The following is a 20,905-nucleotide window of genomic DNA, read 5'->3' as shown; positions in this document are numbered from 1 at the left end:
CATCAGACACATTCAACAAACCTTCAAAATACTCATTCCATCTCCTTCTCACATCACCACTACTTGTTATCACCTCCCCATTTACGCCCTTCACTGAAGTTCCCATTTGCTCCCTTGTCTTACGCACCCTATTTACCTCCTTCCAGAACATCTTTTTATTCTCCCTAAAATTTAATGATAGTCTCTCACCCCAACTCTCATTTGCCCTTTTTTTCACCTCTTGAATATCCTTACCAACCAATTAACAACACAGTCACCCCCTTTCTTGATAAATTCCACTGCAATACCATCCAAACCTGCCGCCTTGCCGGCTTTCCTCTTCTGCATGGCTTTCACTACCTTTTCTCTGTTCACCAAGCCATTCTCCCTGACCTTCTCACTTTGCACTCCACCCTGACCAAAACACCCTATATCTGCCACTCAGTCATCAAACACTTTCAACAAACCTCCAAAATATTCACTCCATCTCCTTCTCACTTCATCACTACTTGTTATTACCTCCCCATTTGCCCCCTTCACTGATGTTCCCATTTGTTCTCGTCTTATGCTCTGTATTTACCTCCTTCCAAAACATCTTTTTATTTTCCCTAAAGTTTAATGATACTCTCTCTCCGCAACTCTCATTTGCCCTCTTTTTCACCTTTTGCACCTTTCTCTTGACCTCTTGCTGCTTTCTTTTATACTTTTGCCAGTCTTTTGCATTACTTCCCTGCTGAAATTGTCTAAATGCTTCTCTAATCTCTTTCAATAACAATCTTACTTCTTCATCCCACCATTGACTACCCTTTCTGATCAGCCCACCTCCCACCTTTCTCATGCCACATGCATCTTTTGTGGAAGCCATCACTGCTTCCCTAAAGACATCCCATTCATCCCCCACTCCCCTTACATCCTTTGCTCTCACCTTTTGCCATTCTGCACTCAGTCTTTCGTGGTATTTCCTCACACAAGCTTCCTTTCCCAGCTCACCTACTCTCACCACTCTCTTCTCCCCAACATTCTCTCTTCTTTTCTGAAAACCTCTACAAATCTTCACCTTCGCCTCCACAAGATAGTGATCAGACATCCCTCCAGCTGCCCCTTTCAGCACATTAACATTCAAAAGTCTCTTTTACATGCCTATCAATTAACACATAATCCAGTAATGCCCTGTGATTACTGCGTAGAGTGCCAGCACTTCTTCAGTGGTTCTCAGTTTGAACTCCTCTGACCTAGGTAGCTGTCTTTTCTCTTTGCCTCACCCACATATGGACTGCTAGCATTTTGTCCCTAAACATTCAATCTTTCCTTGTCACACATAACACTTATCAAAGCTTAATTCACTTAGTTCATTCTTATTAACTCTAGATTTTTCCTTCAGTGAGCTTTATGCCAAGCCTTGCTTTTGGGCAGAACAGAAGGAGGAATATATAGAAGTTTTAGACACAAACATTACACAGGAACATTAAGTGGAAGTAGCAGTAGGTAGGAATATTAGGTGAAAGTGTTAGCTTAGAACATTAGGTAGTAGTAGTCAGTAGGAACATCAGGAATGAGATTCTGAGTACACTGTGATGGAGTTGCCTTCAGCCAGTGGCCAGTTAAGGCTAAAAAGCAGCACTTGAGTTCACCACTTATGGAGACTTTTGCTGTGACCATCCCCTTGAGGGAGTTCCTGAAGGGAACAGGTGTCACAGGTATAGATAAATAGAGAGATTGGATGGTCTACAAGAGAGGCAGTTATGAACATTTAAGAGGAAAGAAGCAGATCAAAGTAGGAAAAACACAGATGATAATCAACAGAAGAGAGGTTGGATTTGAGACTATGGATGTTGCAAAAACGTGTATAAATGTATTAATGGATGATTCTGTGTATATGTAACTATGTGTGTTTGTACTGTTTCTGTGTATGATTATTTTGTGGTATTCATGAGTACTGTCTATATATAAATTGTTAGAACAGAGGCAGGTTGGCTTCTATGTTTCTGAGGTAAGTACTATTATCATCTGGTCACATAGAGTGAAAAGGAACCATTGACATATGTATGAAAATTTTTGCCTGAGCCATACTTATAAAATCCTTTGTATATTACCATAGACAGGTCATATTATGATTTTCAAACTAAATGCAGTGATATTGTTTTGTAGAGAAGAGCTTGCAGTGGGAGACAGTGGAGCAACTGTTTTTATGGCATCTGGCCAAAGCCCATGAGATTCCTGTAGATTGCTGCCTGTCTGTGATGCCTAAGCTCAAGTTTACCTCACACTCTGCCACTGTCAGCAACACTCATGGAGAAGCTCTCTCTAACATCCTCATGATGCTCAGGAGAGAATCGTAAGTGGAGTGTCAGTTTAGTGATTCTACATTTACACTTGAATCTTTATCAGTTGTGTTTAATTGATATTTTGAATTAGTAATTCATTGAATTTTTCTTATGATTTTTTATTTATATTTATTATACTTTGTCGCTGTCTCCCACGTTAGCAAGGTAGCGCAAGGAAACAGACGAAAGAATGGCCCAACCCACCCACATACATGTCCACACACGCACATATACATACCTATACATCTCATCGCATACATATATATATATACACACACAGACATATACATATATACTCATGTACATAATTCATACTGTCTGCCCTTATTCATTCCCGTTGCCACCCCACCACACATGAAATGAAAACCCCCTCCCCCCACATGTGCGCAAGATTGCGCTAGGAAAAGACAACAAAGGCCACATTCGTTCACACTCACTCTTTAGCTGTCATGTATAATGCACCGAAACCACAGCTCCCTTTCCACATCCAGGCCCCACAAAACTTTCCATGGTTTACCCCAGACGTTTCACGTGCCCTGGTTCAATCCATTGACTGCACATCAACCCCAATATACCACATTGTTCCAATTTATTCTATTCCTTGCACAACTTTCACCCTCCTGCATGTTCATGTCCCGATCACTCAGAATCTTTTTCACTCCATCTTTCCACCTCCAGTTAGGTCTCCCACTTCTCTTTGTTCCCTCCACCTCTGACACATATATCCTCTTTGTCAATCTTTCCTCACTCGTTCTTTCCATGTGACCAAACTATTTCAAAACGCCCTCTTCTGCTCTCTAAACCACACTCTTTATTACCACACATCTCTCTTACCCTCTCATTACTTACTTGATCAGACCACCTCACACCACATATTGTCCTCAAACATCTCATTTCCAGCACATCCACCCTCATGTGCACAGCTCTATCTATAGCCCATGCCTCACAACCATTTAACATTGTTGGAACCACTATTCCTTCAAACACACCCATTTTTGCTCTCCAAGATAACGTTCTCGACTTCCACACATTTTTCAACACTCCCAGAACTTTCGCCCCCTCCCCCAACCCTATGATTCACTTCTGCTTCCATGGTTCCATCCGCTGCCAAATCTACTCCTAGATATCTAAAACTCTTCACTTCCTCCAGTTTTTCTCCATTCTAACTTACCTCCCAGTTGACTTGTCCCGCAACCTTAATGTACCTAATAACCTTGCTCGTATTCACATTTACTCTCAACTTTCTTCTTTCACACACTTTACCAAACTTAGTCACCAGCTTCTGCAGTTTCTCACCTGAATCAGCCACCTGCACCGTATCATTAGTGAACAACAACTTTGTCGCTGTCTCCCGCGTTAGCGAGGTAGTGCAAGGAAACAGACGAAAGAATGGCCCAACCCACCCACATACCCATGTATATACATACATGTCCACACATGCACATATACATACCTATACATCTCTTCGTATACATATGTATACTAACACAGACATATACATATATACACATATTCATACTGTCTGCCCTATTCATTCCCGTCGCCACCCCGCCACACATGAAATGACAACCCCCTTCCCCTGCATGTGGGCAAGGTAGCACTAGGAAAAGACAACAAAGGCCACATTTGTTCACACTCAGTCTGTAGAATTTATGTATAATGCACCGAAACCACAGCTTCCTTTCCACATCCAGGCCCCACAAAACTTTCCATGGTTTACCCCAGACGCTTCACATTCCCTGGTTCAATCCATTGACAGCACGTCGACCCCGGTATACCACATCGGTCCAATTCACTCTATTCCTCGCACACCTTTCACCCTCCTGCATGTTCAGGCCCCAATCACTCAAAATCTTTTTCACTCCATCTTTCCACCTCCAATTTGGTATCCCACTTCTCCTCGTTCCTTCCACCTCTGACACATATATCCTCTTTGTCAATCTTTCCTCACTCATTCTCTCCATGTGACCAAACCATTTCAAAACACCCTCTTCTGCTCTCTCAACCACACTCTTTTTATTACCACACCTCTCTTACCCTTTTATTACTTAATCGGTCAAACCATCTCACACCACATATTGTCCTCAAACATCTCATTTCTAGCACATCCAACCTTCTCTGCTCAACTCTATCTATAGCCCACGCCTCGCAACCATATATCATTGTTGGAACCACTGTTCCATCAAACAAACATTGAAGTTATAGCAGCTGATATACTAGAAAATTGTGTTACAAACTGTGAAAATGAGAGCCCGAACAGTGCAATAATTATTTTAGGAGATTTTAATCATTGTGATTTTCAAGGAAAAGTCCCTACGTACGAACAAACAGTAAAGTGTCCCACAAGAGGTAACGCGACACTGGATAAGATGTATTGTAATATTAAAAATGGATATAAAGTTTTTAAACGAGCAAACATTGGAAATGGAGACCATAACATGCTATACTGTGTACCTACATATAAACAATTACTGAAAAGAGTCAAATCGAAAGAAATTGAAATTAGAGAATGGGACGATAACAAGAGACAACGATTACAAGCGTGTTTTGACTGTACAGACTGGTCTGTCCTGATAGAAAACAGGACTGATATCAACACTAACTTAGATATTTTCAATGAATACTTTCACTTTTGCTTTGATATGATCGTACCTACCAAAACAATAAAGATATACCCAAACAATAAACCATGGATTAAAAAAGAACTAAAATCTATGCTAAATAAAAAACACAGACTCATGCGAAATGGAAGTGATGTTGATAGAAGAACATTGCAAAGTAATATTGATAAAAAAATTACTGAATCGAAAAGAATATACAAAGAAAAAGTTGAAGGCTTGTTTAAAACAAACAGAGTAAAAGACGCTTGGAAAGGACTTAAAACCCTGTGCGGGCACAAGAAGAAACAAAGTGTGCCTGAACCGGAAAATATCAACACATATGTAAATGAAATGAACGCGTTCTTTGCGAGATTTGAAAGACATGATTTCAGTGATGCGTGTAATGAGGTAATGACAGAAATTCAATCCAACAATGATGAAAGAATTATAATTAGGCAAGAAGACGTACAGAAGTCCCTGCAGAATATTCGGGCAGGTAAAGCTACAGGGCCAGACGGGATACCTGCTAGGGTACTTAAATGCTGTGCAAAACAATTGGCACCCGTACTGACCACATTATTTCAGGACTCGCTGGATCAGGGAGTGGTGCCTTATAAATGGAAAGAATCTGAAGTGAAACCTATTGCAAAAATTAATCACCCAAAAGATCACAAAGACTTCAGACCTGTAGTACTAACATCTAATATTATGAAATGTTTAGAAAGCATTGTGAAAAACTATATCTGTGAAAAAACAAATAATTTAAAAGACCCTATGCAATTTGCTTATTGTAATAATAGGAGTGTACAGGATGCAACACTTGTACTATTAAATGATATTAATAAGCATTTAGATAAGCCCAAATCACAAATTAGAGCACTATACATTGATTTTAGTTCAGCATTTAATACAATGCAACCTCATATTTTGCTCAATAAAATGCTAGAATTGGGTGTAAATAGAAATATCTTAACATGGATTTTTAGCTTTTTAACCCAGAGACCCCAATATACCAATGTAAATAATGTTAAGTCCAATGTGATAGTCACCAACACAGGAGCCCCCCAAGGTTGTGTATTGTCCCCAGCTCTTTTCACCTTGTATACAGATGATTGTAGAAGTGAAATTGATGATTGTACTATTATAGAATATGCTGACGATACAGTTATCTTAGGAAAAATTGTAAATAATAATTATGAAGGCTATTTAACTCAAGTTAAAAAATTCGTTGACTGGAGTAAACAAAATTTTTTGGAGCTTAATGTAAAGAAAACGAAAGAGATGATATTTGATTTCAGAACTAAAAATAAACACGTACCAGACCTATTAACAATTGAGGAAGAAAACGTAGAAAGAGTAAACCAGTATAAGTATTTGGGCTTTATGATTGATGACCAGTTGAAGGGAAGTGTTAATACAGATATGGTGTCAAGGAAATGTAACCAAAGATTACACTTTGTACGTATCTTGCATAACCTACATGTAGATAAAATGGTCATTAGCCTATTTTATAAAACAATTTTAGAATCAGTTATAAATTTTTCAATCACTGCCTGGTATGGAAAACTTACGTGCAAAGATAAAAAGAAGTTGGGAAGGATTATTAAGAAAGCAAGAAAACTAGGTGCAGAGACCACATCACTGAATAAGCTGTATCAAAAAGGTACAATGAAACAAGTAGACAGAATGATGAAAGATGTAACGCATCCGTTACATAATTGTTACACGTATCTTAAATCTGGTAGAAGGCTAGCTCTGCCCAAGCTGCGCACTGACAGATACAAAAAGTCGTTTGTACCTAAAAGCATTCTGCTTTTCAATCATCTATCATCACTATAACTTCTAGCTTAAAGTTTCATGATAACTGTAGGTGATGGTTTATGATAGGGATGGTGACAAGCTGATATCGCATGTACACAATAGCAAAGTAACATTTTATATGAAATAACCTATGCAATATTTCTTGTTAATATTTTAATTTCTTTTTTTTTTTTTTTTTTTACAACTACTAAGGAGCTCTAAAGCCAAAACGAATTTCATTTTGTATTACATTTTGTATAACAATTTGACGAATAAAGCATCTTATCTTATCTTATCTTATCTTATACCCATTTTTGCTTTCCAAGATAACATTCTTGACTTCCACACATTCTTCAACGCTCCCAGAACTTAGGCCCCCTCCCCCACCCTATGATTCACTTCTGCTTACATGGTTCCATTTGCTGCCAAATCTACTCCCAGATATCTAAAATACCTCACTTCCTCCAGTTTTTCTCCATTCAAACTTACCTCCCAATTGACTTATCCCTCAACCCTACTGTACCTAATAATCTTGCTCTTATTCACATTTACTCTCAGCTTTCTTCTTTCACACACTTTACCAAACTGAGTCACCAGTTTCTTCAGTTTCTGATCCGAATCAGCCACCAGCGCTGTATCGTTTGTCGCTGTCTCCCTTTCACCTTCCTGCATGTTAAGGCCCCAATCGCTCAAAACCTTTTTCACTCCATCCTTCCACCTCCAGTTTGGTCTCCCACTTCTCCTTGTTCCCTCCACCTCTGACACATATATCCTCTTTGTCAATCTTTCCTCACTCATTCTCTCCATGTGACCAAACCATTTCAATACACCCTTTAATGCTCTCTCAATCACACTTTTTATTACCACTCATCTTTCTATTTTTTCCATTACTTACTCGATTAAACCACCTCACACCACATATTGTCCTCAAACATCTCATTTCCAACACATCCACCATCCTCCACACAACCCTATCTATAGCCCACTCCTCGCAACCATATAACATTGTTTGAACCTCTATTCCTTCAAACATACCCATTTTTGCTTTCCGAGATAATGTTCTCGCCTTCCACACATTCTTTAATGCTCCCAGAACTTTCACCCTCTCCCCCACCCTGTGACTCACTTCTGCTGTTAAATCCACTCCCAGATATCTAAAACACTTCACTTCCTCTAGTTTTTCTCCATTCAAACTTACCTCCCAATTGACTAGTCCCTCAACCCTACTGAACCTAATAACCTTGCTCTTATTCACATTTACTCTCAGCTTTCTTCTTTCGCACACTGTACCAAACTCAGTCACCAGCTTCTGCAGTTTCTCGCACGAATCAGCCACCAGTGCTGTATTATCAGTGAACAACAACTGACTCACTTCCCAAGCCCTCTCATCCACAATAGACTGCATACTTGCCCCTCTCTCCAAAACTCTTGCATTCAGTTCCCTAACCACCCCATCCATAAACAAATTAAATTACCATAGAGACATCACGCACCCCTGCTGCAAACCGACATTCACTGAGAACCAATCACCTTCCTGTTCTTACTCATACAAATGCCTTACATCTTCGATAAAAACTTTTCACTGCTTCTAGCAACTTGCCCCCCACACCATATACTCTTAATACCTTCCACAGAGCATCTCTATCAACTCTTATCATATGCCTTCTCTAGATCCATAAATGCTACATACAAATCCATTTGTTTTTCTAAGTATTTCACACATACATTCTTCAAACCAAACACCTGATCCACACATCCTCTACCACTTCTGAAACCACACTACTCTACCCCAAGCTTATGCTATGTACATGCCTTCACCCTCTCAATCAATACCCTCCCATATAATTTACCAGGAATATTCAGCAAACTTATACCTCTGTAATTTGAACACTCATCTTTATCCCCATTGCCTTTGTACAGTGGCACTATGCATTCATTTCGCTAATCCTCAGGCACCTCACCATGAGCCATACATGCATTGAATATACTCACCAACCAGTCAACAATACAGTCATCCCCTTTTTTAATAAATTCCACTGCAATACCATCCAAACCAGCCACCTTGCCGGCTTTCATCTTCCGCAAAGCTTTCACTACCTCTTCTCTGTTTACCAAATCATTCTCCCTGACCCTCTCACTTCACACACCACCTCGACCAAAACACCCTATATTTGCCACTCTATCATCTAACACATTCAACAAACCTTCAAAATACTCACTTCATCTCCTCACATTACCACTACTTGTCATTACCTCTCCATTTGCCCCCTTCACTGATGTTCCCATTTGTTCTCTTGTCTTATGCACTTTATTTACCTCCTTTCAAAACATCTTTTTTTTTTCTCCCTAAACTTTAATGATACTCTTCCACCCCAACTCTCATTTGCCCTCTTTTTCACCTCTTGCACCTTCCTCTTAACCTCTTCTCTTTCTTTTATACATCTCCCAGTCATTTGCACTATTTCCTGCAAAAATTGTCCAAATGCCTCTCTCTTCTCTTTCACTAATAATCTTACTTCTGCATCCCACCACTCACTACCCTTTTGTAATCTGCCCACCTCCCACGCTTCTCAAGCCACAAGCATCTTTTGCACAAGCCATCACTGCTTCCCTAAATACATCCCATTCCTCCCCCACTTCCCCTACGTCCTTTGCTCTCACCTTTTTCCATTCTGCACTCAGACTCTCCTGGTACATCCTCACACAAGTCTCCTTCCCAAGCTCACTTACTCTCACCACTCTCTTCACCCCACCATTCTTCTTTTCTGAAATCCTCTACAAATCTTCACCTTCACCTCCACAAGATAATGATCAGACATCCCTCCAGTTGCACCTCTCAGCACATTAACATCCAAAAGTCTCTTCTATTGATTAACACATAATCCAATGACGCTTTCTGGCCATCTCTCCTATTTATTATGTGTATCTCTCTTTGTAAACCAGGTATTTCCAGTCACCAGTCCTTTTTTAGCACACAAATCTACAACACTGAACACCCCATGTACACCAGTTATTCCCTCATCTGCCACATTACTCACCTTTGCATTGAAATCACCAATCACTATACTCAGCTGCTCCCAGAACACTTGCCTCTCATGATCTTTCTTCTCATGCCCAGGTGCATAGGCACCAATGATCACCCACCTCTCTCCATCCGCTTTCAGTTTTACTTTTATCTATCTAGAGTTTACTTTCTTACACTCTATCACATACTCCCACAACTCCTGTTTCAGGAGTAGTGTGCTACTCCTTCCTTTGCTCTTGTCCTCTCGCCAATTCCTGACTTTACTCCCAAAACATTCACAAACCACTCTTCCCCGTAACCCTTGAGCTTCGTTTCACTCAAAGCTAAAACATCCAGGTTCCTTTCCTCAAACATACTACCTATCTCTCCTTTTTTCTCATCTTGGTTACATCCACACACATTTAGGCACCCTAATCTGAGCCTTCGAGGAGGATGAGCACTCCCTGCGTGACTCCTTCTTCTGTTTCCCCTTCAAGAAAGTTAGAATACAAGGAGGGGAGGGTTTCTAGCCACCTGCTCCCATCCCCTTTAGTCCCCTTTCCTCGCTAATGCGGGAGACAGTGACAAAGTATGATAGATAAAATATAAGTATTTTATATGCAGCTAAGAAAAACAAAAAGCATTAATATAACCTTGAATATGCATTTGTGACCATCAGATCTCTGGTGGAACCAGTCTTGTGGAATCATTGCAAGATTAAGATCTGCGTGTAGATTTGTAGATGATAAGTCTTTGGTTAATACATTGATTTACCCTAGAAGATTGCAAAAAACGAAAATTCATGTATTCCAAGAAGGCATCTCAGATACGTTACAAAGTTTGAGGGAGAATAAAGAAATTGGTTGGAAAGAGTTTCTCCCATTCCTTTTTCCTGTGGTTTTAAGATAAATGACCCATCTGGTGCATTTGATATTCTTGCTGAAAGTTTCTCACTCATGCGTTGTGTCTGGAGATATAAGTGAAATTAGATGGAGGAATTTCACCTATCTGTCTGTTTCCCCTAGTAAGAAAGAGAACTATACTGAGTCATTTTGCATGAAGTTAATGATATAAACTATCAAACACTAAATCTACTGCCCCAGGGGAGGGTAATTACATTATATGTTAGAAGTGTTGGCTGACTTAACAGTACAAAGAAATTGTCTTAACCATTTATGCATAAATGTATACTGCCTAACCTTATATATAAGAATGCTTTTGTTACTGAGGGGACTAATGTATTTGATCAACATCCAAGGTTCTCTGTTTCTAAGCCTTTTGATTTATGAAGATAAAGTGCCAATAATGAGACTGGTTTCTATCATCAAATGTAACTCCCATCTCTCTGTTTAATTCATCCTTGGATTAGCCAAGCCCTTGCTCCTTCCTCTGTTTCTTCCTTTGAAATATGTTAATTTAGGTAAGGATGATTTCTGGTCTGCCCTTCTTAGTCTTCTTTGATATGCAGGAGGTATTGTGCATGGGTAGTATATTTTCTCCTGTTCCCAAGTATTTGGAATTCATAAAGCTATAAAAATTTGATATTCGCATTACATGTCTCTGACCATACATTAACACTGTTGATTTTCAGGATAATTTTTTTGCTTTTTTTTATACCAAATTGCCTCTCCTACCTTAGTGAGGTATTACCAGGAATAAGTAGACAATGGCCTTGTTTGCACACATCCTCTGTCCAGCTGGTGGCTTTGGTACAGGCTCATTATAAAACATTAAAATTTAGGGCAGAGTGAGACTTGAAATAACTTTTATATATTTATTTATTTGTCAGAGTAAGTGTTGGACACTAAAAGCATTCTAATTCCACATCTTATCCTCACTGATAGGTCTGCCAGAATTCATATGACTACTTTTAATATTTTAGAAGCTGGACAGAGACACCAGGAAACAGATATGTGAATAGATCACCAGAGAAAAGTTTTCAATGCATTTGTTAATCAACAGTAAGCCACATTATATTCATTAGAGTGGTGCCATAAATGAAAAATGTGAAATGTAAAATGATTTTGAAGGCAAGTAACAGATAATTCTCAGATTTCACACTTTGATTGAGGGGACATCCATGAGACTTTTTGTGCTTTTCTCTCTCTTTTTTTTCTCTGTTAAACTGAACTGCTTTCATTTGCCCCACTGAGATGTGACTAAACCCATTGCTGCACAGATTGATTTTGTGTTGGGCCAGGATAATTATTTATTGAGGTTGATTTTATGTTAGGCCAGGATAATTATTCATTTAGGTTTCATTGTGTTGACAGAGTTTGACAGCTTGATTAAAATAAGGAGCAAAGTAAGAAAATGTGATGGTAGTATCTTATTCTTTACAGCCCATCAGAAATTCTATTAAGAACATTGCTGCTGCGAGAGTTCAGAGTAGAAGACCCAACAGTAGCCACGATCCTGCAGTATTGGGTCCAGCGGTATGAAGACAAGATGGCCAAGCTCATAAATGATGTAGTCAATAACAAACCACCACAGTCACCAAACAAACGTAAACGAAACCAAAGTACAAAAGCCAGTGCAGTGCCATTGGACCAAGTGTTGTCACACCTTAACCACCTGAGGACAGCTTGTGGGCAAACAAAATTTTTTGCGTTAGAAACAATGCAGGACACACTACAAACAGCCCAGAATCAGTGCACTGAAACTCAAAAGAAAAAGTATAGTGATCTCTTTGCCCTTATTGAGGAGGAAGAAGAAGAAGAACCAGCACCTGAGCCTCAGAGAAAACCCAAGTCTAATAGGGGCAGAAAACCCAAAGGTCGGAAAAAACAGGAATCAGAAAGTGAGGAGGAGAGTAGTGAGGTAGGTTGTTTTATCTGTCAGAAACATTACTTCTTTATCATACAAATTGAAATTTTAATTTTGTTATAAAGTTGAGACAGAATGTCTGTCTTATTCCAACATATACAGGTGGATATTTTATGCATGGTCTTCTTCAGGCAATAAATATGCTGCACATCATTGTACATTAGCACATACCAGTAACTTTCTTGATCACACTTTAACTGTCTAACTTCCCACCATTAACCATTTAACATTCAAAGTTGTTTCCTATTCTTACCCATGATTTTCGTGGGTTTTCATGTTTAGCCAAGTATTTTGTACCTTTCAAAAGATATTCAAATTAGGACAAAGAAAAACCAAGTAATAATACGTTTTGACCACTAGCATGTAATACAAGTATGTAGAAGTTTGGAGTGCTTAATCAGCACAATCACTAAAGGTACCTATCCTGCTGAGACCAGCCAGACATATGTAGCACTTTTTGTATTTTATCTTTAATTTGTTTTTGACTTTGCTTGGAGTTACTGAATACTTTGTCCATCATAAAATTAGCTATTTTCTCTGATGATTTAACTAGGTCATGTGAAGCAGCCAGTGTAAATAATGAAAGGGTCCGTGGGGCCTGGTTGTGGATAGGGAGCTGTGGTTTCGGTGCATTACACATGATAGCTAGGGAATGGATGTGAGTGAATGTGGCCTTTCTTCATCTTTTCCTGGTGCTACTTTGCAAATGTGAGAAACAGCTATTAAGTAATAGAATAAACAAAAATACTTATCCTTAAAAGAAAATCAAAATTTGTGCAGAAATATCTGGTAGTGCTGATATCATTTTCTTTCAAGTACCTGTGTTGCCATATAGGTTTTAGAACCAGTTGAGCCTTATGTACCAAGATACACCCACGCCATTTCTTTGTTTATTGGTAGTTGGTTCTTTTCCTCTCTCTGTTCTCTCTTGTTTAGAGGCTGATGAAAAAATAGGTTCTCTAGAACAAAATTTATTCATGTAGAGTTAACTGATGTTACATAATTAAATACCTGATAAACAAGAACAGAATAAAGGCCTCAGGATAATTTTCTATAATACTAGGGGATTTGAATGATAATACAAACCATTTTTCTCTCATCTTTTATGGTTGTTATATTGTTATATGGTTGCAAGGCATGGGCTATAGATATGGTTGTACGGAGGAGGGTGGATGTGTTGGAAATGAAATATTTGAGGACAATATTTGGTGTGAGATGGTTTGATTAAGTAATGAAAGGGTAAGAGAGATGTATGGAAATGAAAAGAGTGTGGTTAAGAGAGCAGAAAAGGGTGTGGAAATGGTTTGGACATATGGAGAGAGTCAGTGAGAAGAGATTGACAAAGAGGATATATGTGTCAGAGGTGAAGGGGAGACCAAATTTGAGGTGGAAGGATGGAGTGAAAAAGGTTTTGAGCAATTGGGGCCTGAACATACGGGTGGGTGAGAGGCATGCAAGGAATAGAGTGAATTGGAACCATGTGGTATACCAGGGTCAACGTGCTGTCAGTGGACTGAACCAGGGCATATGTACATATTCATACTTGCTGCCTTCATCCATTCCCATTGCCTCCCCGCCACACATGAAATAGCATCCCCCTCCCTCCAGTGAGGTAGCACCAGGAAAGAACAAAAAAGGCCACATTCATTCACACTCAGTCTCTAGCTGTCATTTGTAATGCACCGAAACCACCACTCCCTTTCCATATCCAGGCCCCACAGACATTTCCATGGCTTACTCCAGACACTTCACGTGCCCTGGTTCAATCCATTGACTGTATGTCCATCCTGGTATACCACATCGTTCCAATTCACTTTATTCCTTGCATGCCTTTCACCCTCCTGTATGTTCAGGCCCCGATCGCTCAAAATCTTTTTCACGCCATCCTTCCACCTCCAATTTGGTCTCCTACTTCTCCTCATTCCCTCTACCTCTGACACATATATCCCCTTTGTAAATTTTTCTTTACTCATTCTCTCCATTTGACCGAACCATTTCAACACACCCTCTTCTGCTCTCTCAACCACACTCTTTTTATTACCGCACATCTCTCTTACTCTTTCATTACTTACTTGATCAAACACCTCACACCACATATTGTCCTCAAAAACATTTCATTTCCAACATATCCAACCCTTCTCTGCACAACTCTATCTATAGCCCGTGCCTTGCAACCATATAACATTGTTGGAACCACTATTCCTTCACTTTGTTTGTGCGCGGCGGGGTGGCAATGGGAATGGATGAAGGCAGCAAGTATGGTTATGTACATGTATATATATATGTATATGTCTGTGTAGTAAAAGCTACAGGTAGTGAAAGCTTTGCGGAAGATGAAAGCCGGCAAGGCAGCAGGTTTGGATGGTATTGCAGTGGAATTTATTAAAAAAGGGGGTGACTGTATTGTTGACTGGTTGGTAAGGTTATTTAATGTATGTATGACTCATGGTGAGGTGCCTGAGGATTGGCGGAATGCGTGCATAGTGCCATTGTACAAAGGCAAAGGGGATAAGAGTGAGTGCTCAAATTACAGAGGTATAAGTTTGTTGAGTATTCCTGGTAAATTATATGGGAGGGTATTGATTGAGAGGGTGAAGGCATGTACAGAGCATCAGATTGGGGAAGAGCAGTGTGGTTTCAGAAGTGGTAGAGGATGTGTGGGTCAGGTGTTTGCTTTGAAGAATGTATGCAAGAAATACTTAGAAAAGCAAATGGATTTGTATGTAGCATTTATGGATCTAGAGAAGGCATATGATGGAGTTGATAGAGATGCTCTGTGGAAGGTATTAAGAATATATGGTGTGGGAGGCAAGTTGTTAGAAGCAGTGAAAAGTTTTTATCGAGGATGTAAGGCATGTGTACGTGTAGGAAGAGAGGAAAGTGATTGGTTCTCAGTGAATGTAGGTTTGCGGCAGGGGTGTGTGATGTCTCCATGGTTGTTTGATTTGTTTATGGATGGGGTTGTTAGGGAGGTGAATGCAAGAGTTTTGGAAAGAGGGGCAAGTATGAAGTCTGTTGTGGATGAGAGAGCTTGGGAAGTGAGTCAGTTGTTGTTCGCTGATGATACAGCGCTGGTGGTTGATTCATGTGAGAAACTGCAGAAGCTGGTGACTGAGTTTGGTAAAGTGTGTGAAAGAAGAAAGTTAAGAGTAAATGTGAATAAGAGCAAGGTTATTAGGTACAGTAGGGTTGAGGGTCAAGTCAGTTGGGAGGTAAGTTTGAATGGAGAAAAACTGGAGGAAGTAAAGTGTTTTAGATATCTGGGAGTGGATCTGGCAGCGGATGGAACCATGGAAGCGGAAGTGAATCATAGGTTGGGGGAGGGGGTGAAAATCCTGGGAACCTTGAAGAATGTGTGGAAGTCGAGAACATTATCTCGGAAAGCAAAAATGGGTATGTTTGAAGGAATAGTGGTTCCAACAATGTTGTATGGTTGCAAGGCGTGGGCTATGGATAGAGTTGTGCGCAGGAGGGTGGATGTGCTGGAAATGAGATGTTTGAGGACAATGTGTGGTGTGAGGTGGTTTGATCGAGTAAGTAATGTAAGGGTAAGAGAGATGTGTGGAATAAAAAGAGCGTGGTTGAGAGAGCAGAAGAGGGTGTTTTGAAATGGTTTGGGCACATGGAGAGAATGAGTGAGGAAAGATTGACCAAGAGGATATATGTGTTGGAGGTGGAGGGAACGAGGAGAAGTGGGAGACCAAATTGGAGGTGGAAAGATGGAGTGAAAAAGATTTTGTGTGATTGGGGCGTGAACATGCAGGAGGGTGAAAGGAGGGCAAGGAATAGAGTGAATTGGATCGATGTGGTATACCGGGGTTGATGTGCTGTCAGTGGATTGAATCAGGGCATGTGAAGCGTCTGGGGTAAACCATGGAAAGTTGTATGGGGCCTGGATGTGGAAAGGGAGCTGTGGTTTCGGGCATTATTGCATGACAGCTAGAGACTGAGTGTGAACGAATGGGGCCTTTGTTGTCTTTTCCTAGTGCTACCTCGCACACATGAGGGAGGAGGGGGATGGTATGTGTGGCGAGGTGGCAATGGGAATGAATAAAGGCAGACAGTGTGTATTGTGTGCATGAGTATATATGTATGTGTCTGTGTGTGTATATATATGTGTACATTGAGATGTATAGGTATGTATATTTGCGTGTGTTGATGTGTATGTATATACATTGTGTATGGGGGTGGGTTGGGCCATTTCTTTTGTCTGTTTCCTTGCGCTACCTTGCAAACGCAGGAGACAGCGACAAAGCAAAATGAAATAAATAAATAAATAATGTCTATGTATGTATATGTATGTATACGTTGAAATGTATATGTGCATGTGTGGACATTTATGTATACTCATGTGTATGTGGGTGGGTTGGGCCATTCTTTCATCTGTTTCTTTGCGCTACCTTGCGAACACAAGAGACTGCAACTAAGTATGATAAATAAGATGTAATTTATATTTCATTATTTATTTCGTTATTATACTTAACCACCGTCTCCCATGTTAGCAAGGTAATGCAAGGAAACAGACGAGGAATGGCCCAACCCACCCATGTGCACATGTATATACATAAACATCCACACACGCACATATACATACACAGACATATACATATATATACATGTACATAACCATACTTGCTGCCTTCATCCATTCCCATTGCCACCCCACCGTGCACAAAATAGTGTAAATCTGTGTGATATCATATCTGGAAAAAATAGTTACCATACATTAGATACCTGCCCACCTTAACCTGGTCTATTCAAAACCCTGCCACACCATTATAGAGGGAACTGTACTAATTTTGGGGGGTTTCATATATTATACTACTTGTGTTCTGCAGGGAATTTTTTTTTTATCATAGGAGGGTTTCCCTTAGGATCAGTTGTACTGTTTATGGGTTAAGGGTGCATTTACCCGCTGACCCCATATTTTATGAATGTTTCTAGTTATATCATATAACATAATATAAGCTCTTCAGTAGATAGTTCAATGAGTACTAGGTCCCCAATTTAGAGACAGGATAGAGGAAAAGATAGCATGTGTAAGAAAGTGTAGATGCAGAAGTCCTTAAGGATAAAACTGAGTGGGTTTAGAGCAGTTATTTAGTTCCAGCAAAGTTCTTTGAAGAAAACTGTAAATCTCAAGGGTTGAGGATAGATTTGACAAAAGTATTAATCGTTTAAAGGTGAGATGTATCAGTAAATCTACATATTAGGTTAGGTTAAAAAACTTAAAGATGTAAGTAGTTTACTTAGTTTTCCCTTTTCTTTCAGGAAGAAGATGTGAAGAAACCATCCAGAAAACGGAAGAAGAATAACCAGGTGGGCTCAGACAGTGACTAGCCAAGGCCACTGTAGGAGAAGCTGAGATCAGTATGTGACTGTTTAAGGTCCCAGCAGGACTAGCAAACTTGATACAGGACTGGCTAAGTCACTGTGATAGTGACTTAGACATTGACTAAGTCATCGTGGTACTGACTTACGTTAACGTCATACTGCCAAAGTCACCATGGTACTAGCTGATTTGCTGGTACTGACCAAGTCATTTATGGCACTGGCCAAGTTCCTGTGATACTGGCTACGTCACTGTGTTACTGGCTAAGTCTTCATGGTTCTAGCTGAGTCACTGTGTACTGGCTAAGTCACTGTGCTAATGACCAAGTCACTGGTTCTGTTTGTCATATTGACATTGGCTAAGTCACTGGTACTTGTCAAGTCTTTGGTATTGGACATTTCACTGTAATAGCCAAGTCACGGGTACTAGCTGAGTCAATGATACAGGCTAAGTCACTGGTACTGGCCAAGTCACTGTGGTAAGAGCTCAAGTCACTGTGGGACTAAAGCCTCCGGGAACAAAACCCAGCACTCTTCATCTGTGATGTGATATAGAGGTAGCCTTAATTTTTTTCTTATTTTTTCTTTATTAATGCATTCAGTAAGAGGAGATGCAGTAATTTCTTTATGGGGAGACTTACTTGTCTTCTCCAGTGTTAATTTCTCTCCCCCCACCCCCCTTAACTGAGCTGTGGACTCATAAAAACTTTCCTCAGGCAAAGTAGACAAATATTATGGATATTGTTAAACAATTTCCTCATGATGTACTGCAGTTTGTGAGACAGTATCGGCATGTGTGTGTGATGAATGCCAGTAACTTTGTTTGTGAAAGTGAAAATGGGGATTACTTGGGGAAGAAAGAACATTAAGGATTTTGCATATCAAAAGTGATACTGAAAAAAAGCAACTGATAAAACAAGCCAATAGATACTTTACCTCTCCAGCCAAAGACATCATGATGCAACAGTCTCGGCAATCAGCTTAGCCAATTGAGGCCTTAGTGTCTCCTATGAGGTATGTTCAGCTGCTAAGTCACATTTGTGTAAGTGTTGAAAACTGGAGTATAGAGATTGTAAGAGTCAGATCAGCCATGAACATTGTTGAAACACATTTCTCTTAAAGAGAAACACGATAAAAAATTTCCTGAAGTGTTAACCACCTTGACAAACTCAGCCATCATAAGTTGAAGTGTTATTGTGAATGACAGTTATTATCTACAGTCTGATTGGCTTAATTTTTTAACAAAATCACTTTAATATATATAATATATAAAATATATTGTTCATTACAAGCCATGATGTATTCATTACTTCATTTATTATTATATATATATGGTCAGTGTACAAAAATTGAGAGCTCTGAGCATTGCAAGAAATACAAGGTTGATATCATTTGTTTACAAGGTTGCTCAAAGTGTCAGGTATGTATGGCATTCATATTGTAATGCTGTATTACATAGCAAACATAAAAAACTTTGAATTTTAATCAGAATAACATAATACCAGGTAATTGAATTTGTTAAACAGTGATACATAGAAATTAGTTTTTTGTCAGTACATATATGGATCAGTAATTTTCTTCAAATAGGAGGAGAGAAAAGAGATGAATGGTTGACAACAAGAACAGTCAGTGATAGAAAATAGAATGAGGTGTGGACAGTATGGGTATTGTGACTATTCATTGGTGTATATTCTTTTTTTTTGTTTAACTCTTACTCTACAAAATTGGTTCAAGGTAAGTAGATATGGAAAAAAAAGAAATACTGGTGTTTAGTCATGCCTTAGAACTGAATTTATTCTCATCTTTTTTCTTTTGATTTCGTAAGTTCTTGCATTCAACCAGCAGTTCTAATGGACACCTCCCAACATTTCAATATTTCATTCCATGTGAAAGGTATACCATTGTGCCATTGTAGATCTGCATCTCTGTGTCATCTTAAGTGCAACAGAAGGTGCAATTCTTATTCTTGGTGGATTATTTCAGGTACACTTTTCTATCTTTCAGTGTGTAGGAAATGGGACCTTTTGAAATACTACTAAGAACACACCTTTTTATCACATCAGTTAATTAATTGTTGATGTTATTTCCTGTGAAAGTAATACATGATACAATGTGGGAAATAGGATTTTATCCATTTCAGTTATAGGTTGAACATTTGGGGCACAAATGTTCTCAAAATTATTCAGAACAAATTGATCCAAAACAGTGTTGATGAATGAAAGTGGAAGAACCAGATTGAAGATTTAAAGACGTGTAGACAATGCCTTACTGCTGTCTGTTTATACAACAAACACTCTATTCTTTGTTAAGATAGCCAAACTTCAACCAGTTTTAGATGTGCTAAAACAGATTTATATAAGATTATTAATAAAACTAAAAAATTTCATTTCTGTCAGTACCCTCCTCAAGTCGTCACCTACTATCAATCAGGTCCAGCATTAATTTATAAGGTAGTATCAGTTATTTTCATGTAAATTTTTGGTGTTCAATTAATTCATTTGAAAAACATTTTCTATATATGATTGTATTTATTCTTGCATCTAGTATATGGGATTTCAAACCATGGTATTTGGTTATGATGGCTGATGATGAATAATCAACAGTTACAACGTCAAACATGCCACAGGAAGTGATAGAAATATACCTGCATAGCAGATTTTTAGAGTCAATATCATATTATGGTTGTAGCTGTGAAAAGTGTGCTTCACCCTGATTATAAAGTTATATCAGCAATATGGCATAAGCCCACTTGACTTTGCTAGACATGCAAGTATGTTGCACTTATTTGCTCATGTTATGCTGGAACAGTAGTGTTTGTAGTCCAAATTATCAGTAACCTGCAGTTCACCCAGAATTTAAAGGTTAACATGAGTGTCAGTGAAGTCCCTGAGTACTGGATTTAACTCAGTCAGTAAACCACTTATTGAAAGGGATTGTGTTATTTTCTGTGCATGAAGTCTTTATCCTGGCATAAATTTCATATTGTCAAGCTTTTTTTCTTATATTTAAGGTTTTTTATTAGAATACTTTCTTCCAACAGT

General features: G+C 39.1%; 1 protein-coding gene across 1 annotated transcript in view; it reads left to right on the top strand.

Annotated features, from left to right (window-relative positions):
- IntS3 (integrator complex subunit 3) overlaps nt 1-20,247 on the top strand; it is an 83,561-nt gene extending 63,314 nt beyond the window's left edge. Inside the window, exons 12-14 of the mRNA XM_071673684.1 lie at nt 2,128-2,314; nt 12,050-12,527; nt 17,805-20,247. Of these exons, the coding sequence (XP_071529785.1) occupies nt 2,128-2,314; nt 12,050-12,527; nt 17,805-17,873 (734 nt within the window). The 3' untranslated portion in view covers nt 17,874-20,247. The remainder of the gene's footprint in view (nt 1-2,127; nt 2,315-12,049; nt 12,528-17,804) is intronic.
- Nucleotides 20,248-20,905: the final 658 nt, after the last annotated feature.

The sequence above is a fragment of the Panulirus ornatus genome, chromosome 19 (assembly GCF_036320965.1).
Source record: "Panulirus ornatus isolate Po-2019 chromosome 19, ASM3632096v1, whole genome shotgun sequence".
NCBI classification, from domain to species: Eukaryota; Metazoa; Arthropoda; class Malacostraca; order Decapoda; family Palinuridae; genus Panulirus; species Panulirus ornatus.
The sequence above is the reverse complement of the archived record's forward strand: the minus strand, read 5'-3'. Positions and strand labels throughout refer to the sequence as shown.